The 25661-nt window shown below is 41.3% G+C and overlaps 1 protein-coding gene across 1 annotated transcript in view; it reads right to left on the bottom strand.

The window, feature by feature from the left end:
* LOC128647210 (RNA exonuclease 1 homolog) overlaps window positions 1-25661 on the bottom strand; it is a 681669-nt gene that overhangs the window by 417094 nt on the left and 238914 nt on the right. Inside the window, exon 10 of the mRNA XM_053699994.1 lies at window positions 553-671. Coding sequence (XP_053555969.1) covers window positions 553-671 — 119 coding nt within the window. The remainder of the gene's footprint in view (window positions 1-552; window positions 672-25661) is intronic.

Genomic DNA, 25661 nt, shown 5'->3' with positions numbered 1-25661 from the left:
TCTGCTAAGATCATCAACCTCAGCTCAGAAATCTTCTTCCATATCCCCCTGAGGAAAATAGTACTCACCGGTACCATTTAAAATAAACTTCTTGATTGAAGAAACTAAAACTAGCACCTCACTTTACCTCTTCCTAGTATAACACAGGCAAAGAGAATGACTGGGGGTGGAGGGAAGGGAGGAGCTATATATACAGCTCTGCTGTGGTGCTCTTTGCCACTTCCTGTTAAGAAGATAATATCCCAGAAGTAAAGATGAAATCCGTGGACTCGTCGTATCTTGTAGAAGAAACCTGAGCGCAATAGTTTGCGTGCCGCTTGTAATCTATTTTATAATAGGTAATCTGTGGGAAAAGCAAATGGTCCTGAGTAGAGGTAAGATTTGCTATGTCAAAAGAAACTATACCAAAAAAATAAAACCTAGTGTCCTGTGACATCAAGATAAATGAAGAGAAAATTAAGCATTTAACTATAAGTTAATTATATACAATCCAATTAAATTAGAAAACTTATTTAAAACAAACAACTATAATGTCAGTGAATATACAGAAACTTACTATTTGGAGTCATATTTCGTTGATCCCTTAATTTTTTAAGACTGTTTACAGCTATGTTAAGGTACATGTTCTTGCTTCCACAACGATCATAAATAGCTCTCTCTTCTATCTGGGCCTACAAAATAAAGTTTACAGATTTTTTTTTTATTTTTTTTTATGTTTTTTAAGTTTACAGATTTTTAACCATAACTTATTTAAAAAAAAAAAAAAAACTTTAGAGGAAAACAATGTATGGTTTACCTGATAAATTATTTTTTTCATGGTGGTGAGAGTCCATGATCAATTACTACTGGGAATTACTCTTCCTTACCACTAGGAGGCGGCAAATATTCCCAAACCCCAAGAGCCATGTAAAAACCCTTCACACATACCTCAATCTAACTTAAAGCCAAGCAAAATGAAGTAGGAAAAAGAAATTGGCAAAATTAAAAAAAGAAATAAAAAAGGTGTGTGAAAGAAAGAAACCAACACCAGAAAAACAGGGTGGGGTCTCGTGGAATTCATAAAAATTAATTTGTCAGGTACGCAATTAAATTTTATTTCATACATGTAGTTAGAGTCAACGATCCATTACTCCTGGGAACGAATACCCAAGCTGTGTGGAGTCCACAAGTAATGATAAAGGGTTGGATTAAAGAAACATTTTTTCCACTGAAATTCACAACCCCAAAACAACCCAAATAGGGTTAAACAATCTGAGAAACCTCTTTGCTTTAGAACTAACCATTCAATGTCCATGCCATCAAGCTTAGAGATTTGATATCGGGATAGAAAAACAGACATTGAGACCGAAGGTCAGGCCAAAGCAGAAGAGGCCAAGGAGAGCAACTGAACATCTGAACTAGATGTGCACACCAAATGCTGTGAGCCCAAACTGGAGCAATCAGGATTAACAATTTCTCTAGCCTTATCTTGGTAATTACGCTAGGAAGAAGAACCAGAGGAGCAAACCAATAAGCAAGCTGAAATGACCAAGGAGCTGTTAGAGCATCTACAAACTGAAGGTCCTTGGGCCTTGCAAAGTACCTGGGAAGTTGTATAAAGAAGAACCCAACAGATCTCTCTCTGGGAGACCCCAAATATCCCTAATCTGATTGAACACATCTTGGTGAAGAGACCATTCCCCTGGATGCAGACACTGGCAACTGAGAAAGTCTGCTTCCCAGTTATTTAATTCTGAAATATGCAGAAATTAAAGGAATTGGTTTCTGCCCATGAGAGAATTCAAGACACTTTCACCATAGCTAGGGAACAGAGTTCCACCCTAATGGTTGATATAAGCCACTGCTGTGATATTGTTTGATTGAAAGCTGAGATGACTCAGTTTCAACAGAGGCCAAGTCTGAAGAGAACTGAAAATAGATTTTGATGACATTTATTGATATCCTTGCCTCCCGAGGAGCCCAAACCCCTTGTGCTCTCAGAGACCCCCCCAAACAGCTCCACAACATAAAAGACTTGCATCTGCAGTGTTCACAGTAGGATGAGCAAAATAAACCCCTGAATAATGAATTGTTGATCCTGCCACTAAGTCAGAGACAGACTTGTTTTGTGATCTAGAAAAAGCTTCTGAGACAGAGTATGATCCCTGAACCACTTCTGAATGTAAAAATAAAGAGGTCTCATGTGAAAACAAGCAAATAGAATTGCATCTGAAGCTGCAATCATAAGACTTCCATACAAAGGGCAAATGAGGGAGGGGGAAAAAAAAAAAAAAGCCTGAAGGTGCTGACATGAGATTTACCCTTCTCTGATCTCTTAGAGAAAGACTCATGGAGACAGTCTATTTGAAACCCCAGAAAAGTAACACTTGGCTGAGACACCAAAGAACTTTAGAAAATTAATCTTCTAACCACACTGTTTTTATGAGATTATGCTAAAAGAAAAGAAGGCCCTTCAACCAAGATATCACTCAGATAAGGAAACATTGCAATAACCTGAGATCTCATCAGACAAGACAGAAGGGCATCAAGAATACTTGTGAAAATTCTTGGAGCTGTAGCGCTGTGGAATCTGTTGGCGCTCTACAAATACTTAAAGGGACATTATACACTCATTTTTTCTTTGCATAAATGTTTTGTAGATGATCTATTTATATAGCCCATAAAGGTTTTTTTTTTAAAATAAATGTATAGTTTTGCTTATTTTTAAATAACATTGCCCTGATTTTCAGACTCCTAACCAAGCCCCAAAGTTTTATGTGAATACCGTCAGCTACCTTCTCCAGCTTGCTCCTGTTTGTGTAAAGAGTCTTTTCATATGCAAAAGAAGGGGGGGGGGGGGGAAGTGTCTTATTTGCCACTTGCAGTGGGCTTTCCAGCTACCTTTTCAACAGAGCCAAACTGACAAACAGTTTTATACCAGATTTTTATATCAGTATCTGTGCATCTTATTCTTTATAGTAGTGTCTATTCCATGCAGTTATATGAAAATGAGTGTATACTGTCCCTTTAAAGGGATACTGACCTCAAATTTTTTATTTCATGATTCAGACAGCATGCACTTTTAAGCAACTTTCAATTTTACTTCTATTATCATTTTTTCTTCATTCTCTTGCTATCTTTATTTAAAAAAGAAGGCATCTAAGCTAAAGAGCGAGGAAATTTTGGGTTTAGAACCATGGACAGCACTGGTTTATTGGTGCTGTCCAATCAGCAAGGACAACCCAGGTTGTTCATCAAAAAACATAATTTATGTAAGAACTTACCTGATAAATTCATTTCTTTCATATTAGCAAGAGTCCATGAGCTAGTGACGTATGGGATATACATTCCTACCAGGAGGGGCAAAGTTTCCCAAACCTCAAAATGCCTATAAATACAACCCTCACCACACCCACAAATCAGTTTAACGTATAGCCAAGAAGTGGGGTGATAAGAAAAAAGTGCGAAAGCATAAAAAATAAGGAATTGGAATAATTGTGCTTTATACAAAAAAATCATAACCACCACAAAAAAGGGTGGGCCTCATGGACTCTTGCTAATATGAAAGAAATGAATTTATCAGGTAAGTTCTTACATAAATTATGTTTTCTTTCATGTAATTAGCAAGAGTCCATGAGCTAGTGACGTATGGGATAATGACTACCCAAGATGTGGATCTTCCACGCAAGAGTCACTAGAGAGGGAGGGATAAAATAAAGACAGCCAATTCCGCTGAAAAAAAAATCCACACCCAAAACAAAGTTTAAATCTTATAATGAAAAAAACTGAAATTATAAGCAGAAGAATCAAACTGAAACAGCTGCCTGAAGTACTTTTCTACCAAAAACTGCTTCAGAAGAAGAAAACACATCAAAATGGTAGAATTTAGTAAAAGTATGCAAAGAAGACCAAGTGGCTGCTTTGCAAATCTGATCAACCGAAGCTTCATTCCTAAACGCCCAGGAAGTAGAAACTGACCTAGTAGAATGAGCTGTAATCCTTTGAGGCGGAGTTTTACCCGACTCGACATAAGCATGATGAATCAAAGATTTTAACCAAGATGCCAAAGAAATGGCAGAAGCCTTCTGACCTATCCTAGAACCGGAAAAGATAACAAATAGACTAGAAGTCTTTCGGAAATCCTTAGTAGCTTCAACATAATATTTCAAAGCTCTAACTACATCCAAAGAATGCAACGACTTTTCCTTAGAATTCTTAGGATTAGGACACAATGAAGGAATCACAATTTCTCTACTAATGTTAGAATTCACAATCTTAGGTAAAAATTTAAAAGAAGTTCGCAACACCGCCTTATCCTGATGAAAAATCAGAAAAGGAGACTCACAAGAAGGAGCAGATAATTCAGAAACTCTTCTAGCAGAAAAGATGGCCAAAAGAAACAAAACTTTCCAAGAAAGTAATTTAAATGTCCAGCGAATGCATAGGTTCAAACGGAGGAGCTTGAATATCAGGAAGACTAGCAATCTTTCTGTGAAAAAGAACAGAAAGAGCAGAGATTTGTCCTTTCAAGGAACTTGCAGACAAACCTTTATCCAAACCATCCTGAAGAAACTGTAAAATTCTAGGAATTCTAAAAGAATGCCAAGAAAAATGATGAGAAAAACACCAAGAAATGTAAATCTTCCAGACTCGATAATATATCTTCCTAGATACAGTTTTACGAGCCTGTAACATAGTATTAATCACAGAGTCAGAGAAACCTCTATGACTGAGAATCAAGCGTTCAATCTCCATACCTTCAAATTTAAGGATTTGAGATCCTGATGGAAAAAAGGACCTTGCGATAGAAGGTCTGGTCTTAACGGAAGAGTCCACGGTTGGCAAGTGGCCATCCGGACAAGATCCGCATACCAAAACCTGTGAGGCCATGCTGGAGCCACCAGCAGAACAAACGAGCACTCCTTTAGAATCTTGGAAATCACTCTTGGAAGAAGAACTAGAGGCGGAAAGATATAGGCAGGATGATACTTCCAAGGAAGTGACAATGCATTAACTGCCTCCGCTTGAGGATCACCACCAAAGAAGAGTGTCTCTGGTCTCTTGATCTAGAATTGGATATAAGCCCTTTTATGTATGACTAAAATTTTACTATATATTTTGTGGAATCCTAAAGAACTATGTCTTTAAACCTAATAGTATTGTTTTAGAATTACTGATTAGACCTATAAATAAACCAAAGTGTTTATGAGATTTCATGTACAAATAGTAAATGCTGTTAAATCTGTTAAGTATCTGTGTAATACACCTACACTGCATTGAACAAATACCACCTTAAGGATCTATAATAAATTAAGCTACCCCCCCCAAGACCTTTTGACCAATTAAACACCTATGAGGTGTATATTAAGGGGATCCAGATGACAGATGAACACTTCTTGAAAAAGCCCCAGGAAGGGGAGAAACGCGTTGAAGTTTGTTCACCTACACCCACCTTTCAGGCACCTCTTAGCACACTCCATTGGATTAAATAAGAGGAGTTCTTTGACCTTCCACGGAACAAAAATTCACTATCAGCTGTAAGCTAAGAAGGTTAAAACTTATAGCCTCTGATTTTGAACTGACTCACCAGTCCAGCTTTCACTGAAAGCAGAGAGTGCGATAATCACCGGAAAATGGCTGACACAGCACCACGCTACCTGACGTGTGGAGAAAGGAGGAGCCTTCAGATCGCAGACGCCAGCACAGGCTCAGTTGTATCTGTGAGTACACCGCTTGGAGTGATTTGGAGAAGGCGGTAATCTGACAGATTCAAAATAGAACAGAGACCGTGAGGACCGACCAGCTCTAAACAACAGCCAGCTGCCTTTTCGTTTCTAGCAGCTATAATTAAGGTACCACTCACAAATGTGTGAGGTTTGATCCAATACTCTATGAGCAAGATCAACTACATTTGAGAGCATTAATTTAAGAGACTAAGATTCATTTGCTACATTGGTGGTATATAATACCAAACGTGTCACGAAAGCAAAATAGATCCACACTTCTGATTGCTTGTTCTAACTGGACATTTCTTTACTTTTTCACATTATTTATACTGGACGTCCAGATTTTAAGGGTTGTTACATTTTAAGTGCTATATTTAAGGGTTGTTATATTTTAAGTGCTATATTTACGTGTTCACTTAAGTCTGCTACAGATACAATCTGTTTCTGCTTATGCATTTAGATATTTGACTAGGGATTTGTTCTGCAGGCCACTGTACCTCTATTGTAATCTGCTTTTTTGAGCTCGTCCTTAGAGTTAGGTTAACTGCCCTGCATACCCCTTCCCTACTCAGTTTTTATGTGATCTACTTGTTATTTACTTGTTCTTAGAATGTTATTTTAGACATGTTTAGAGGTATTTTTAACTGTTCTCTGTATTTTAAACACTATTAAATATCTTTTATTATTGGACCAGAGTGATTATCATTATATAATAATATATCATAAGTATATAGAATACCTCTAGTCTTATTAAACACTGTTTGCTCATATATTTTTGGAATTCCCCTTTTTTACTATAGATCTTTAACCTAGCTGCTAGCGCCAATACTTTTTCTTCTTTATAGTTGTAAGCTTAGCCAGGGTAGATATAGCTCCCTCCACCTTAGGGACCGACTGCCAAGAGTCCTGAATGGCGTCCGATATGGGAAACATTTTCTTAAAATTAGGAGAGAACGGTATACCTGGTCTATCCCATTCCTTTTTTTTTTTTTTACAATTTCCGAAATTCTTTTAGGAACCGGAAAATCAGTGTAAGTAGGCACCTCTAGATATTTGTCCATCTTACACAATTTCTCTGGTGGTATCACAATAGGATCACAATCATCCAGAGTCGCTAAAACCTCCCGAAGTAACAGGCGGAGGTGTTCCGGCTTAAATTTAAAGGACATGACGTCCGAATCTGTCTGAGATAATATCTTTCCTGAATCTGAAAGTTCTCCCTCAGACAGCAATTCCCTGACCCCCAACTCAGAGCACTGTGAGGGTATGTCGGAAATGGCCAATAAAGTATCAGAGGATTCAGTATTCACATTAATACCTGACCTACTGCATTTACCCTGTAACACTGGTAATTTAGATAATACCTCTGTAAGGGATGTTGACATAACTGCAGCCATCTCCTGCAGAGTAAAAGAATTAGACGCCCTAGACGTACTTGGCGTCACTTGTGTGGGTGTTAAAGGTTGTGACACTTGGAGAATTGCATGGCATATCATGATTCTCTTCAGACTGAGAATCATCCTTAGGCATACTTTTTACATTATAAGGCCCTTTCAGTACAAGAGGTACACAACGTAAGAGGGGGTTACACAATGGCTTCTAAAAACATTGACATTGAGGATACTAATTGCTCTGACATGTTGAACAGACTAGCAATAACCACAATAGTCGGTAAACACTTTATTGATTTAAACATTTTTTTGAAAAATGTGTACTGCGCATTTAAGAAGTAAAAAGCGCACAATTTTTCCCAAACTGCCTAAAAACGTTAAATAACGCCAAAAATGATTGCATCCTAAGAGCAAAGGGTGAAATTAACCTTTAAAATATAACGACAACAATCCGGTTAACAGAGCACCAGTTTAGGCCCAACCGGAGCTAATGCCTGCTACCTTCTCAGTCAGAGTAAGCTGCGCGTCTGATCGCATGAAAATAGGCCCCGCCCATCATGGACGACATTCGTATTAGACTGTACAACCGCATGGGAAGCGGTTTAGCAATAAAGCCATGTGGTCCCCTAAGCACAACACAAATATACAGCCATACTGATTATTTGATACTTCCAAATAAAAACCGTTAAGCTGCCTCTCCCAGTGTCCCTTTATAAATGCTGCTTTTAAGCCCTTTATAAATGCTGAGCCCAGTATTATGTGAATAAAATAAATAATCACAGGATTTTCAGTAACACCCTTTGTTTACAGGTCTACTGCTTACCCCTTCCCTTGCAGGGAAAAAATGTCAGCCAGTTCTGATATACCAAGTCTCCTCAGAAATAAAGGACTGAACATACCTCAATACTGCTTGTAGCATGAAACCGTTCTCCACACTGAAGATTTCTCTTGTACTACCTTCAGAAGCTCTGTGGGAACCAACATGGATCTTAGTTACATATGCTAAGATCTTCAGCCTCAGGGCAGAAATCTTCTTCCATATCTCTGAGGAAAATAGTACTCACTGGTACCATTTAAAATAAAAAACTTCTTGATTGAAGAAACTAAAACTAGCACCTCACTTTACCTCTTCCTATTACTAACACAGGCAAAGAGAATGACTGGGGGTGGAGGGAAGGGAGGAGCTATATATACAGCTCTGCTGTGGTGCTCTTTGACACTTCCTGTTAGCAGGAGGTTAATATCCCACAAGTAAGGATGAAATCCGTGGACTCGTCGTATCTTGTAGAAGAAAGGGAGGGACAAGACAGGAACCTAAACGGAAGGCATCACTGCTTGAAGAACCTTTCTCCCAAAAACAGCCTCGTACGAGGCAAAAGTGTAAAATTTGGAAAAAGCGTGAAGAGACGACCAAGTTGCAGCCTTGCAAATTTGTTCAACAGAAGCATAATTTTTAAATGCCCATGAGGAAGCCACAGCCCTAGTAGAATGAGCCGTAATTCGTTCTGGAGGCTGCTGTCCAGCAGTCTCATATGCAACACGAATAATACTCTTCAGCTAACAAGAAAGAGAGGTAGCAGTAGCTTTCTGACCCCTACGTTTCCCAGCAAAAACAAAAAACAATGAAGATGTTTGACGAAAATCCTTAGTCGCCTGCAAGTAGAACTTCAAGGCACATACTACATCCAAATTATGTAACAGACGCTCTTTCTTAGAAGAAGGGTTAGGACACAAGGAAGGAACAACAATTTCCTGATTAATATTTTTGTTAGAAACAACCTTAGGAAGAAAACCAAGTTTGGTACGTAACACCACCTTATCAGAATGGAAAATAAGATAAGGAGAATCACATTGCAACGCCGAAAGCTCAGAAACTCTGCGAGCAAAAGAAATAGCAACCAAAAATAAAACTTTCCAAGATAATAACTTAATATCTATGGAATGCATGGGTTCAATCGAAACCCCTTGAAGAACATTAAGAACTAAATTCAAACTCCAAGGAGGAGCAATTTGTCTAAGCACAGGCCGGATTCTAGTCAGGGCATGACAAAAAAGATTGAACATCTGGAACATCTGCCAGACGCTTGTGTAACAAAATAGACAAAGCAGAAATCGGTCCCTTTAAGGAACTTGCCGATAGCCCTTTCTCCAATCCTTCCTGGAGAAAAGATAAAATCCTGGGAATCCTAACCCTACTCCATCAGTAGCCCTTGGATTTGCACCAATAAAGATATTTACTCCAAATCTTATGGAAAACTTTTCTAGTAACAGGCTTGCGTGCCTGAATTAAGGTATCAATTACCGCATAAGAGAACCCTCGCTTAGATAAGATCAAGCGTTCCATCTCCAAAGCAGTCAGCTGCAGAAAAATTAGATTCGGATAATGGAAGGGTCCCTGAATGAGAAGGTCCTGCCTCAATGGAAGCTTCCACGGCGGCAGAGAAGACATGTCCACCAGATTAGCATACCAAGTCCTGCAGGGCCACGCATAAGCGATTAGAATCACCGAAGCCCTCTCCGGTTTGATCCGTGCAATCACCCGGGGAAGGAGACAAACGGAAACACATAAGCTAGGCTGAACTACCAAGGCATCTATCAGTTTGGCCTGAGGATCCCTGGACCTGGATCCGTATCTCGGGAGCTTGGCATTCTGACGAGATGCCATTAGATCCAGCTCCGGCCTGCCCCATTTGAGAATCAGGCTGGCAAATACTTCCGAATGGAGTTCCCATTCCCTCGGATGAAACGTCTGTCTGCTCAAAAAATCCGCCTCTCAGTTGTCCACTCCTGGGATGTAGATTGCTGACAGATAACAAGAGTGAGCCTCCGCCCACCGAATTATCTTGGACACTTCTGTATTCGCTAAGGAACTCCTTGTTCCTCCCTGATTGATGTAAGCCACAGTCGTGATGTTGTTCGACTGAAATCGGATGAATTTGTTCAAAGCCAACTGAGGCCAGGTCTGAAGCGCATTGAATATTGCTCTCAATTCCAGAATATTGATTGGGATAGAGACTCTGACCGAGTCCACACACCCTGAGCCTTCAGGGAATTCCATATGGCTCCCCATTCTAGTAGACTGGTGTCCGTTGTCACTATCACCCATGAGGGTCTGCGGAAGCACATCCCTTGGGACAGATGATCCTACGACAACCACCATAGAAGAGTGTCTCTTGTCTCCTGATCCAGATCTATCTATCTGAGGAGACAAATCTGCATAATCTCCATTCCACTGCTTGAGCATGCACAGCTGTAGCGGTCTGAGATGAAAACGAGCAAAAGGAATGATGTCCATTGCCGCCACAATCAATCCAATTACATCCATGCACTGAGCAACTGATGGCCGAGGATTGGACTGAAGGGCTCGGCATGTGTTCAGAATCTTTAATTTTCTGACTTCCGTCAAGAAAATTTTCATGGCTATAGAATCTATTAGAGTTCCCAGGAAAGGAACCCTTGTCTGTGGAATTAGTGAACTCTTTTCTAGATTTACCTTCCACCCGTGAGTCCTTCAAAAGGACAGAACCATGTTGGTATGAAACTTTGTCAGTTGATAAGATGCCTGGATCAGAATATCGTCCAGATAAGGCGCCACTGCAATGCCCCACGGTCTGAGAACCGCCAGCAGAGATCCTAGAACCTTCGTGAAGATCCTGGGTGCCGTGGCCAGCCCGAAAGGAAGAGCCACAAACTGGAAATGTTTGTCCAGGAAGGCAAACCTTAGAAACTGGTGATCTTTGTGGATAGGAATATGAAAATAAGCATCCTTTAAGTCCACGGTAGTCATATTGACCCTCCTGGATCAATGGAAAAATTGTCTGAATCGTCTCCATTTTGAAGGATGGGACTCTGAGGAACTTGTTAAGACTCTTGAGATGTAAAATGGGTCGAAAAGTCCCCTCTTTTTTGGGAACCACGAAAAGGTTTGAGTAAAATCCTTGTCCCTGTTTTGGAACAGGACAAATTACTCCCATAGTGGAGAGGTGTTTTACACAACGTAAGAAAGCCTCTCTTTTTATCTGGTCTACAGATAACCATGAAAGAAGAAACCTTCCCCTTGGGAAGGAATTTTTGAACTCCAACTGATACCCTTGAGACACGATTTCCAGTGTCCAGGGATCCTGAACATCTCTTATCCAAGCCTGGACAAAGAGAGAAAGTCTGCCCCCTACTAGATCCGGTCCCGGATCAGGGGCCGCCCCTTCATGCTGTCTTAGGAGCAGCAGCAGGCTTCTTGGGTTGTTTACCCTTGTTCCAAGTCTGGTCGGGTCTCCAGACGGACTTGGTTTGTGCAAAGTTCCCTTCCTGCTTAGCGGAAGAGGGGACACCCTTTTAATTTCGAAGGGAATGAAAATTACTCTGTCCACCCCTCTGCTTAGACGTTTTATCCTGAGGTAGGAGATGACCCTTACCTCCCGTAATGTCAGAAATGATCTCTTTCAAGTCAGGCCCGAATAGAGTCTTCCCCTTGAAAGGAATAGCCAAAAGTTTGGATTTAGAGGACATATCCACAGACCAAGATTTTAACCATAAGGCTCTGCGTGCTAGAATGGCAAATCCTGCATTCTTAGCCGCCAACTTGGCTATATGAAAGGCGGCATCCGTAACAAAAGAATTGGCCAGCTTAAGGGCCTTAATTCTATCCATTATTTCCTCTAAAGAAGTCTCAGTCTTAAGAGACTCCTCTAAGGCGTCAAACCAAAAGGCAGCCGCAGTTGTGACTGGTACAATGCAGGCCATCGGTTGTAAAACAAACCCTTGGTGAACAAACAGCTTCTTTAGAAGACCCTCCAACTTTTTATCCATAGGGTCTTTAAAAGCACAACTGTTCTCAATAGGGATAGTCGTACGCTTAGCCAGGGTAGAAATAGCTTCTTCCACCTTAGGGACCGTTTGCCAAGAATCCCGAACGGTGTAAGGTATAGGGTACATTTTCTTAAAAATAGGGGAGGGTGAGAACGGAATACCCGGTCTTTCCCATTCCCTAGTAATAATTTCCGAAATTCTCTTAGGAACTGGAAAAACGTCAGAATAAGATGGAACCTCTAAATACTTGTCCATCTTACACAATTTATCTGGAGGGACCACATTAGAGTCAGTCGTCCAGAGTCATCAGAACCTCCCGTAGTAACAGGCGAAGGTGTTCAAGCTTAAATCTGAAGGACATCACGTTCGAATCTGTCTGGGGTAAAGCACTACCTGAGTCAGACAGCTACCCTTCAGACAGAGCCTCCCTACCCCCCCTCCCCTCAGAGCCCTGGGACGGTACATCGGAGATTGCCATCAAAGAATCAGAAGTCGCATGGCCCACCTGGGTCTCTTTTCTACTACGTTTGCCCTGTAACACTGGCAACTTAGATAAAACTTCTGTAAGAGTAGAGGACATAAACTGCAGCCATATCCTGCAGAGTAAACGACGCAGACGCCTGGGAAGAACATGGCATTACTTGTGTGGGCGTTGAAGGCTGTGACGTTTTGGGAGAAAGTTGCGGCATACCCCGAGTCTCATCAGTCTGAGGACCGTCATTAGACATATCTTTATTAAAGAAAATGTTCTCTCTACACTCTAAGGCCCTCTCAATACATGGGGGACAAAGTGTAACTGGGGGTTCCACAATGGCATTTAAACACATAAGACATGTAGTCTGCTCAAGGTCATCCATTTTGACAACCTGAAAAGAAAAAATGCAAGCTTAGTCAGGAACACTATAAAAAAAAAAAGAAAACGTTTTTTACTCCTATATTTTTTCAAAGTAATGTGTCTTTAATAAAAAAACGTTTATGTTAACATTGCTATGTGAACTATATCAGATAGTAATCTTTTTCACACATTCCCCTATTAGAGAGTGATCCGTTTATTCCACATAACAAAAGCAAACAAACAAAAAAAAACTTATCAGTCACCACACCGCAGCTCTGCTGCGGCTCCTACCTGTCCTCACTGACCAAGTATAAAGTCCCTGAACCAGCGTGTATATGATCACTTGTGTAAGCTCTCTCATAAACAAGTGTACGAAGCAGCCGTAATGACAAGCGGTACAACTGCGCTAAAGCGCGCCAAAAACAATGCCCCGCCCATTGTGGGCGTCAGAACCCGGGAAAAAGAAAAAAATGTCTATGCAGGCCAAAGCCTCGGAGTAAAGTGAGAACTTAACTCCTACGGCTCCGTAACTCCCAACGTCAGCCCTGTCCACCATAAAAGGGAAAAACACGCCCGTAACACACACTTTTCAGCTCTTCTAGATAAATTCATCTTGCTAGAGTGTCTGAATAATGCACATATCTTTCATATCCCAGCGCTTCTAGGTTACAAATCATACTAGAGTGTCTGGATAACGCTCTATGTCGGTTCTCATAGTGCAAAAAAATCCAGAAACAGACTGCACTTACCTGCATGCTGAGGAACAGCATTAGACTAAGTCTCAGGGGGTCTGACCTTCCTCCTGAGGTCCTGTGCAGTCAGAAGGGCTTTAGAAAAACTTTTCTAAAGCCATCACAGAAGAGCAGCATAAATGTGGGAGGCGCAGTGCAGGTAAAACCTCACCAGTTCCCAAAACCATAAGTTTATAAACTCCAGATGCTGCTCAAAATAAAAAAAAAATACACTTTGGCCCCATTTAAAAATAATAAACTCTTGATTGAAGAATCTAAACTCACACCTCACTTTACCTCACTCCTATCACTAACACAGGCAAAGAGAATGACTGAGGTGTGAGGGAAGGGAGGAACTATATATGCAGCTCTGCTGTGGAGCTCTCTGCCGCCTCCTGCTGACCAGGAGGCGATATCCCATAAGTAAGGATGAAATCCGTGGACTCGTCATATCTTGTAAAATAAATATTTCCTGTAGATTGGAACATGAAGATAAGTATCCTCTAAATATATTTGTGGACATAAATTAACCTTGCTGAACTAAAGGCAGAATAGATAGAATTCCTACTTTTAAAATGGAAAATATTCAAACAAACCTGCTCAGAGATTTAAGATCCAGAACGGGTCTGAATGTACCTTCCTTCTTTGGAAAAATGGAGATTTGAATAAAATCCCACCCCCTGTTCTTGCAAAGGAACTGGAAAAAACTCTCCCATAGCTTTCAGATAGAAAGCCAATTGAAAACAGGCTCATGTCTTTAAAGGATTTTGAAAAATTGGACAACAAAAACCTTCCCCTGAAAGGCTTTGTTGTTAAACCTATCCAATAACCTTGACACCCTAAGAGTAAAAGGGGGAAACCAGGTGTGGTCTCCTTGCACACGCACCCTAGAGAAACTAAACTGCACCTCACTGACAAGGCCTAAAGAGGCTAAAACATAAGTCTGGGGTTTGCTTTCTCTTGCTCGTAGAAGAATTGCCTGGTATTTTGGGGCTGGACTGTCATTGGGCAGGATCAGACTGATATTCTACAGGTTATTTTTTCTCTGTGAAAGGCATAGTGAGTTAAAAGACTGCACCCTGAGTGGCACTGGCATTATGAACAAGCACCAAAGTTTTTGTTCTGTCTAAGTTGAGAGCGCCTCTATTTTCTTTTTGTAGCCTATATTTAGAACCCAGGGATCTGGGAAAGACTAAAACTAAGCTTCCTGAAAAAAAGCTTAACCTGTTCCCTACCAGAATCGTTTGATCAGGGGCCGCACTTTCATGCAGACTTTGAAGTAGGGTGGATGCAGACTTTGAAGTAGGGATGGATTTGGCACACTTAGGACTGTTCCAATTCGTACTAGGCCTCCAGACTGGACCAGAGGCATTTTGTTTCTTAGAGGAGGAATAAGCTTTCTGTTCCTTGTTCTGACAAAAAGAACGAAAATTATTGTAAGCTTTAGATTTCCACTTTGACTTCTTAGCTTGAGGAATAAAAGCCCCTTTACCACCAGTAACAGTAGAAATGATTAAATCCAAATCTGAACTAAACAAATTTTCCTGAAAAGAAAGAAGTCTGGATTTAGACGCCATGTCAGACCAGGTGTAAAGCCATAAAGCTCTTCTAGAAAGAACCACCAGGGACATGCTTTTAACAATAATTTTAATAATGTTAAGTAGAGCATCACAAATAAAGGGAAAAAAAATCACAACTTTTAAACAATCCCAAGAGGTTTAAAAAATCTTCACTACCAGAATCATTAGAAAACTGTTCTGAAAGAATAGTTAACCAGTAAGAAGCAACAGCAGTGACATCAGCAATAAAGAGAGCTGGCCTAAACAAATATCCTGACTGCAGAAAAGCCCTTCTATTAAAGAATTCTAACTTCATATCTAAAGGGTCCTTAAAAGAGGTACTATCTTCCAAAGGGATAATAGTATGCTTAGCCAGAGTGAAAATGGGCCAATCTACTTTAGGGGCATAAAATTTCTTAAACCTTGCAGAAACTATTTCAGAAACTATTTCTGAAACTGTATCTAGAATAGGAATAACATCAGAAAGAATGTCCCACTTTAAATAAAAAAAAACTATAAAAAAAAACAACTATATCTTACCTGATAAATTCCTTTCTTTCGTGGTGGTGAGTCCACAAACTGTTACGTATGGGATATACATTGCTACCAGAAGGAGGAAAAGTTTCCCAAACCTCAAAAGCCTATAAAAACCACTTCCCACCTCACTCATAGCTTAGTTTGATGAAAAGCCAAGTGATGAGGTGTTTAACCCCTTAAGGACCAAGGCCATTTTTCAATGTCTTTCCCTTAAGGACCAGGGCTATTTTTACATTTCTGCTGTGTTTGTGTTTAGCTGTAATTTTCCTCTTACTCGTTTACTGTACCCACACATTATATACCGTTTTTCTCGCCATTAAATGGACTTTCTAAATATACCATTATTTTTATCATATCTTATAATTTACTATAAAAAAAATTATAAAATATGAGGAAAAAATGGAAAAAAACACACTTTTTCTAACTTTGGCCCCCAAAATCTGTTACACATCTACAACCACCAAAAAACACCCATGGTAAATAGTTTCTAAATTTTGTCCTGAGTTTAGAAATACCCAATGTTTACATGATCTTTGCTTTTTTTGCAAGTTATAGGGCAATAAGTACAAGTAGCACTTGGCTATTTCCAAACCACTTTTTTTCAAAAACAGAATTTATGTTTACCTGATAAATTTCTTTCTCCAACGGTGTGTCCGGTCCACGGCGTCATCCTTACTTGTGGGATATTCTCTTCCCCAACAGGAAATGGCAAAGAGCCCAGCAAAGCTGGTCACATGATCCCTCCTAGGCTCCGCCTACCCCAGTCATTCGACCGACGTTAAGGAGGAATATTTGCATAGGAGAAACCATATGGTACCGTGGTGACTGTAGTTAAAGAAAATAAATTATCAGACCTGATTAAAAAACCAGGGCGGGCCGTGGACCGGACACACCGTTGGAGAAAGAAATTTATCAGGTAAACATAAATTCTGTTTTCTCCAACATAGGTGTGTCCGGTCCACGGCGTCATCCTTACTTGTGGGAACCAATACCAAAGCTTTAGGACACGGATGAAGGGAGGGAGCAAATCAGGTCACCTAAATGGAAGGCACCACGGCTTGCAAAACCTTTCTCCCAAAAATAGCCTCAGAAGAAGCAAAAGTATCAAACTTGTAAAATTTGGTAAAAGTGTGCAGTGAAGACCAAGTCGCTGCCCTACATATCTGATCAACAGAAGCCTCGTTCTTGAAGGCCCATGTGGAAGCCACAGCCCTAGTGGAATGAGCTGTGATTCTTTCGGGAGGCTGCCGTCCGGCAGTCTCGTAAGCCAATCTGATGATGCTTTTAATCCAAAAAGAGAGAGAGGTAGAAGTTGCTTTTTGACCTCTCCTTTTACCTGAATAAACAACAAACAAGGAAGATGTTTGTCTAAAATCCTTTGTAGCATCTAAATAGAATTTTAGAGCGCGAACAACATCCAAATTGTGCAACAAACGTTCCTTCTTTGAAACTGGTTTTGGACACAGAGAAGGTACGATAATCTCCTGGTTAATGTTTTTGTTAGAAACAACTTTTGGAAGAAAACCAGGTTTAGTACGTAAAACCACCTTATCTGCATGGAACACCAGATAAGGAGGAAAACACTGCAGAGCAGATAATTCTGAGACTCTTCTAGCAGAAGAAATCGCAACTAAAAACAAAACTTTCCAAGATAATAACTTAATATCAACGGAATGTAAGGGTTCAAACGGAACCCCCTGAAGAACTGAAAGAACTAAATTGAGACTCCAAGGAGGAGTCAAAGGTTTGTAAACAGGCTTGATTCTAACCAGAGCCTGAACAAAGGCTTGAACATCTGGCACAGCTGCCAGCTTTTTGTGAAGTAATACCGACAAGGCAGAAATCTGTCCCTTCAGGGAACTAGCAGATAATCCTTTTTCCAATCCTTCTTGAAGGAAGGATAGAATCCTAGGAATCTTAACCTTGTCCCAAGGGAATCCTTTAGATTCACACCAACAGATATATTTTTTCCAAATTTTGTGGTAAATCTTTCTAGTTACAGGCTTTCTGGCCTGAACAAGAGTATCGATAACAGAATCTGAGAATCCTCGCTTCGATAAAATCAAGCGTTCAATCTCCAAGCAGTCAGCTGGAGTGAAACCAGATTCGGATGTTCGAACGGACCCTGAACAAGAAGGTCTCGTCTCAAAGGTAGCTTCCAAGGTGGAGCCGATGACATATTCACCAGATCTGCATACCAAGTCCTGCGTGGCCACGCAGGAGCTATCAAGATCACCGACGCCCTCTCCTGATTGATCCTGGCTACCAGCCTGGGGATGAGAGGAAATGGCGGGAACACATAAGCTAGTTTGAAGGTCCAAGGTGCTACTAGTGCATCCACTAGAGCCGCCTTGGGATCCCTGGATCTGGCCCCGTAGCAAGGAACTTTGAAGTTCTGACGAGAGGCCATCAGATCCATGTCTGGAATGCCCCACAGGTGAGTGACTTGGGCAAAGATTTCCGGATGGAGTTCCCACTCCCCCGGATGCAATGTCTGACGACTCAGAAAATCCGCTTCCCAATTTTCCACTCCTGGGATGTGGATAGCAGACAGGTGGCAGGAGTGAGACTCCGCCCATAGAATGATTTTGGTCACTTCTTCCATCGCTAGGGAACTCCTTGTTCCCCCCTGATGGTTGATGTACGCAACAGTTGTCATGTTGTCTGATTGAAACCGTATGAACTTGGTCCTCGCTAGCCGAGGCCAGGCCTTGAGAGCATTGAATATCGCTCTCAGTTCCAGAATATTTATCGGTAGAAGAGATTCTTCCCGAGACCAAAGACCCTGAGCTTTCAGGGATCCCCAGACCGCGCCCCAGCCCATCAGACTGGCGTCGGTCGTGACAATGACCCACTCTGGTCTGCGGAACGTCATCCCTTGAGACAGATTGTCCAGGGACAGCCACCAACGGAGTGAGTCTCTGGTCCTCTGATTTACTTGTATCTTCGGAGACAAGTCTGTATAGTCCCCATTCTACTGACTGAGCATGCACAGTTGTAATGGTCTTAGATGAATGCGCGCAAAAGGAACTATGTCCATCGCCGCTACCATCAACCCGATCACTTCCATGCACTGAGCTATGGAAGGAAGAGGAACGGAATGAAGTATCCGACAAGAGTCTAGAAGTGTTGTTTTTCTGGCCTCTGTTAGAAAGATCCTCATTTCTAAAGAGTCTATAATTGTTCCCAAGAAGGGAACCCTTGTTGACGGGGATAGAGAACTCTTTTCCACGTTCACTTTCCAGCCGTGAGATCTGAGAAAGGCCAGGACAATGTCCGTGTGAGCCTTTGCTTGAGGAAGGGACGACGCTTGAATCAGAATGTCGTCCAGGTAAGGTACTACTGCAATGCCCCTTGGTCTTAGCACCGCTAGAAGGGAGCCTAGTACCTTTGTGAAAATCCTTGGAGCAGTGGCTAATCCGAAAGGAAGCGCCACGAACTGGTAATGTTTGTCCAGGAATGCAAACCTTAGGAACCGATGATGTTCCTTGTGGATAGGAATATGTAGATACGCATCCTTTAAATCCACCGTGGTCATGAATTGACCCTCCTGGATGGAAGGAAGAATAGTTCGAATGGTTTCCATCTTGAAAGATGGAACCTTGAGAAACTTGTTTAAGATCTTGAGATGTAAGATTGGTCTGAACGTTCCCTCTTTTTTGGGAACTATGAACAGATTGGAGTAGAACCCCATCCCTTGTTCTCTTAGTGGAACAGGATGAATCACTCCCATTTTTAACAGGTCTTCTACACAATGTAAGAACGCCTGTCTTTTTATGTGGTCTGAAGACAACTGAGACCTGTGGAACCTCCCCCTTGGGGGAAGTCCCTTGAATTCCAGAAGATAACCCTGGGAGACTATTTCTAGCGCCCAAGGATCCAGAACATCTCTTGCCCAAGCCTGAGCGAAGAGAGAGAGTCTGCCCCCCACCAGATCCGGTCCCGGATCGGGGGCCAATATTTCATGCTGTCTTGGTAGCAGTGGCAGGCTTCTTGGCCTGCTTTCCCTTGTTCCAGCCTTGCATTGGTCTCCAAGCTGGCTTGGCTTGAGAAGTATTACCCTCTTGCTTAGAGGACGTAGCACTTTGGGCTGGTCCGTTTTTACGAAAGGGACGAAAATTGGGTCTATTTTTCGCCTTGAAAGGCCGATCCTGAGGAAGGGCGTGGCCCTTACCCCCAGTGATATCCGAGATAATCTCTTTCAAGTCAGGGCCAAACAGCGTTTTCCCCTTGAAAGGAATGTTTAGTAGCTTGTTCTTGGAAGACGCGTCAGCCGACCAAGATTTCAACCAAAGCGCTCTGCGCGCCACAATAGCAAACCCAGAATTCTTAGCCGCTAACCTAGCCAATTGCAAAGTGGCGTCTAGGGTGAAAGAATTAGCCAATTTGAGAGCATTGATTCTGTCCATAATCTCCTCATAAGGAGGAGAATCACTATCGAGCGCCTTTATCAGTTCATCAAACCAGAAACATGCGGCTGTAGTGACAGGGACAATGCATGAAATTGGTTGTAGAAGGTAACCCTGCTGAACAAACATCTTTTTAAGCAAACCTTCTAATTTTTTATCCATAGGATCTTTGAAAGCACAACTATCCTCTATGGGTATAGTGGTGCGTTTGTTTAAAGTAGAAACCGCTCCCTCGACCTTGGGGACTGTCTGCCATAAGTCCTTTCTGGGGTCGACCATAGGAAACAATTTTTTAAATATGGGGGGAGGGACGAAAGGAATACCGGGCCTTTCCCATTCTTTATTAACAATGTCCGCCACCCGCTTGGGTATAGGAAAAGCTTCTGGGAGCTCCGGCACCTCTAGGAACTTGTCCATTTTACATAGTTTCTCTGGGATGACCAACTTTTCACAATCATCCAGAGTGGATAATACCTCCTTAAGCAGAATGCAGAGATGTACCAACTTAAATTTAAATGCAATTACATCAGGTTCAGCCTGTTGAGAAATGTTCCCTGAATCAGTAATTTCTCCCTCAGACAAAACCTCCCTGGCCCCCTCAGATTGGGTTAGGGGCCCTTCAGAGATATTAATATCAGCGTCGTCATGCTCTTCAGTAACTAAAACAGAGCAGCCACGCTTACGCTGACAAGGGTTCATTTTGGCTAAAATGTTTTTGACAGAATTATCCATTACAGCCGTTAATTGTTGCATAGTAAGCAGTATTGGCGCGCTAGATGTACTAGGGGCCTCCTGAGTGGGCAAGACTCGTGTAGACGAAGGAGGGAATGATGCAGTACCATGCTTACTCCCCTCACTTGAGGAATCATCTTGGGCATCATTGTCATTATCACATAAATCACATTTATTTAAATGAACAGGAATTCTGGCTTCCCCACATTCAGAACACAGTCTATCTGGTAGTTCAGACATGTTAAACAGGCATAAACTTGATAATAAAGTACAAAAAACGTTTTAAAATAAAACCGTTACTGTCACTTTAAATTTTAAACTGAACACACTTTATTACTGCAATTGCGAAAAAACATGAAGGAATTGTACAAATTTTCACCACAGTGTCTTAAAGCCTTAAAAGTATTGCACACCAAATTTGGAAGCTTTAACCCTTAAAATAACGGAACCGGAGCCGTTTTAACACTTTAACCCCTTTACAGTCCCTGGTATCTGCTTTGCTGAGACCCAACCAAGCCCAAAGGGGAATACGATACCAAATGACGCCTTCAGAAAGTCTTTTCTAAGTATCAGAGCTCCTCTCACATGCGACTGCATGCCATGCCTCTCAAAAACAAGTGCGCCACACCGGCGCGAAAATGAGACTCTGCTTATGCTTTGGGAAAGCCCCAGAGAAATAAGGTGTCTAATACAGTGCCTGCCGATATTATAATATCAATAAACCCAGATAAAATGATTCCTCAAAGCTAAATATGTTTTAAAACTGAATCGATTTAGCCCAGAAAAGTCTACAATCTTAATAAGCCCTTGTGAAGCCCTTATTTACCATCGTAATAAACATGGCTTACCGGATCCCATAGGGAAAAATGACAGCTTCCAGCATTACATCGTCTTGTTAGAATGTGTCATACCTCAAGCAGCAAGAGACTGCACACTGTTCCCCCAACTGAAGTTAATTGCTCTCAACAGTCCTGTGTGGAACAGCCATGGATTTTAGTTACGGTGCTAAAATCATTTTCCTCATACAAACAGAAATCTTCATCTCTTTTCTGTTTCTGAGTAAATAGTACATACCAGCACTATTTTAAAATAACAAACTCTTGATTGAATAATAAAAACTACAGTTAAACACTAAAAAACTCTAAGCCATCTCCGTGGAGATGTTGCCTGTACAACGGCAAAGAGAATGACTGGGGTAGGCGGAGCCTAGGAGGGATCATGTGACCAGCTTTGCTGGGCTCTTTGCCATTTCCTGTTGGGGAAGAGAATATCCCACAAGTAAGGATGACGCCGTGGACCGGACACACCTATGTTGGAGAAATTAGCGCTAGTTATATTGGAACACTGATATCTTTCAGGAATTCTTGAATATCCCTTGACATGTATATATTTTTTTTTAGAAGACATCCCAAAAGTATTGATCTAGGCCCATTTTGGTATATTTCAAGCCACCATTTCACCGCCAAATGCGATCAAATAAAAAAATTGTTCACTTTTTCACAAATTTTTTCACAAACTTTAGGTTTGTCACTGAAATTATTTACAAACAACTTGTGCAATTATGGCATATATGGTTGTAAATGCTTCTATGGGATCCCCTTTGTTCAGAAATAACAGACATACATGGCTTTGGCGTTGCTTTTTGGTAATTAGAAGGCCGCTAAATACCACTGCGCACCACACGTGCATTATGCCCAGCAGTGAAGGGGTTAATTAGGGAGCATGTACGGAACTTCTAGGGTTAATTTTAGCTTTAGTGTAGTGTAGTAGACAACCTCAAGTATTGATCAAGGCCCATCTTGGTATATTTCATGCCACCATTTCACCGCCAAATGCCATCAAATTAAAAAAATCGTAAAATTTTTCACAATTTTAGGTTTCTCACTGAAATTTTTTACTAACAGCTAGTGCAATTATGGCACACATGGTTGTAAATGCTTCTCTGGGATCCCCTTTGTTCAGAAATAGCAGACATATATGGCTTTGGAATTTTTTTTTGGTAATTACAAGGCGGCAAAATGCTGCTGCGCATCACACGTGGATTTTGTCTAGCAGTGAAGGGGTTAATTAGGTAGCTTGTAGGGTTAATTTTAGCTTTAGTGTAGAGATCAGCCTCCCACCTAACACATCCCACCCCCTGATCCCTCCCAAACAGTTCTCTTCCCTCCCTCACCCCAAAATTGTCCCCGCCATCTTAAGTACTGGCAGAAAGTCTGCCAGTACTAAAATAAAAGCTCTCTTTTAATTGTTTTAATTTTTTCCCAGCATATTTACATATGCTGCTGTGTAGGAGCCCCCCATAGCACCCAACCTCCCTGAGCCCCCCCACACAGCTCTCTAATCTCCCCCCTCTCACTATTTGGTGCCATTTTGGGTACTGGCAGCTGTCTGCCAGTACCCACTTTTCAAACTTTAGTGCATTTATTTTTTAAATTTTTTTTTCTCTGTAGTGTAGCTGGCCCCCCCTCAATACCCCCCACCCCCCTCTCCCAGATCCTTTTTATAAATAAAAATTAAACCCCCATCACCCGCTCCCACCACGGATCACCTCCCGCTCCCACCACAACCGGACCGTTTATGCTGCCTAATACTATGTTAAGATCGGGGGCGCGCGGGCGCGCGCACATGCGCGTGCACGCAGCTCCGCCCCCGTGCGCGTGCCCGCAAGCACCGGGACTAATAAGAACAAGATTCCCAGCGATGGGCCACCCACCCTCCTTCCCTGTAACTGCTCCCACCCACCAACGATCGGCACCATCGCTGGCCGATGCAGAGAGGGCCACAGAGTGGCCCTCTCTGCATCGGTGTGCCAGAAAAGGTATTGCCATGATGCCTCAATATCGAGGCATCACGGCAATACCTTGAAAGCGGCTGGAAGCGATCAGGATCGCTTCCAGCCGCTTTAAACACTTACAGGGTACATCGCTGGTCTTTAAAGACCAGGTTGTGTGCGACGTACCCTGTACGACTCGTGTCGTTAAGGGGTTAAAAGGAGTAAAAGCCAATGAGTAACAGGAAAAAGATGTACAAAAAATACACAAATGGGTGAGGCCTCGTGGATTTTCGCTACCATGAAATAAGTTAGTTTATCAGTTAAGATCTTTCATATAGGTGGCAAGAGTCCACAAGCTGTTACGTATGGGATATAGTACCAAAGACGTGGAAGTCCACGCGTAACAATAAACGGAGGGGTAAAATAAAAAAAATTTTGCTCAGAAATTAAATTTAAAACCCAATAATGTCTTATGACAAAACTCAAAACATAGGCACAGTTATCAAACTGAGACAACTGCCTGAAGGACCTTTCTACCAAAGGCTGCTTCTGATTAAGCAAAAACATCAAAATGGTAAAACGTAGTAAACGTATGCAGAGAGGACCAAGTGGACGCTTTTCAAATTTGATCAACTGAAGCCTCATTCTTAAAAGCCCAAGATGTGTCAACTCACCTAGTAAAATGAGCTTTAATTTTCTGAGGCGAAGACTGACCAGCCTCCAAAAATGCTTTGTGAATTACATGTTTCAAGCCTTAGGACCAGAAAAAGAAACTAGAAGTTGGACTGAAATCCTTAGTAGCATCAACATGCTACTGAAAAATCTTTACATTCTTTGGGACCCAAGGAGGGAACAATTACCCTATTAATGTTGTGAGAGGTAAAAACAAAAAGTAGTCCGCAAAACTGCTTTATCTGGGTGGAAAATCAGATGAGACTCACAAGAGCAGACAATTCAGAATCTCTTCTAGCAGAAGAGATAGCCAAAAGAAACGGCACTTTCCAAAAAAGTAGTTTAATGTCCAATTTATGCATAGTCTCAAAAGCAGGAGCCTGTAAAGCATTTAACAATGTTAGACTCCAAGGAGGAGAAATAGGCCTCAAACAGGTTTAATCTGGATTAAAGCCTGAACAAAGCAATAATCATCATGAAGATTAGCAATTTTCCTATGAAACAATACAGAAAGGGCAGAGATTTGGCCTTTCAAAGAACTGGCAGATAAACCTTTATCTAAACCATTCTGTATAAATTGGAGAATCCTAGGTATTCTAAAAGAATGCCAGGAATAATCATGGGTAGCATAATAAAAACATAATTTTTGTAAGAACTTACCTGATAAATTCATTTCTTTCATATTGTCAAGAGTCCATGAGCTAGTGACATATGGGATATACAATCCTACCAGGAGGGGCAAAGTTTCCCAAACCTCAAAATGCCTATAAATACACCCCTCACCACACCCACAATTCAGTTTAACGAATAGCCAAGAAGTGGGGTGATAAGAAAAAAGTGCGAAAGCATAAAAAATAAGGAATTGGAATAATTGTGCTTTATACAAAAAAAATCATAACCACCACAAAAAGGGTGGGCCTCATGGACTCTTGCTAATATGAAAGAAATGAATTTATCAGGTAAGTTCTTACATAAATTATGTTTTCTTTCATGTAATTGGCAAGAGTCCATGAGTGAGTGACATATGGGATATCAATACCCAAGATGTGGATCTTCCACTCAAGAGTAACTAGAGAGGGAGGGAATAAAAATAAAAACAGCCATATTCCGCTGAAATAATTAATCCACAACCCAAAAAAATAAGTTTATTTTCATTTTGAAAGAAAAAAAACTTAAATCAAAAGCAGAAGAAACAAACTGAAACAGCTGCCTGAAGAACTTTTCTACCAAAAACTGCTTCCGAAGAAGCAAATACATCAAAACGGTAGAATTTAGTAAATGTATGCAAAGAGGACCAAGTTGCCGCTTTGCAAATCTGATCAACTGAAGCTTCATTCTTTAAAGCCCACGAAGTAGAGACTGATCTAGTAGAATGAGCTGTAATTCTCTGAGGCGGGGCCTGACCCGACTCCAAATAAGCTTGATGAATCAAAAGTTTCAAACAAGAAGCCAAGGAAATAGCAGAAGCCTTCTGACCTTTCCTAGGACCAGAAAATAAAACAAATAGACTG

Source organism: Bombina bombina, chromosome 2 (genome assembly GCF_027579735.1).
Source record: "Bombina bombina isolate aBomBom1 chromosome 2, aBomBom1.pri, whole genome shotgun sequence".
Lineage (NCBI taxonomy): Eukaryota > Metazoa > Chordata > Amphibia > Anura > Bombinatoridae > Bombina > Bombina bombina.
The sequence above is the reverse complement of the archived record's forward strand: the minus strand, read 5'-3'. Positions and strand labels throughout refer to the sequence as shown.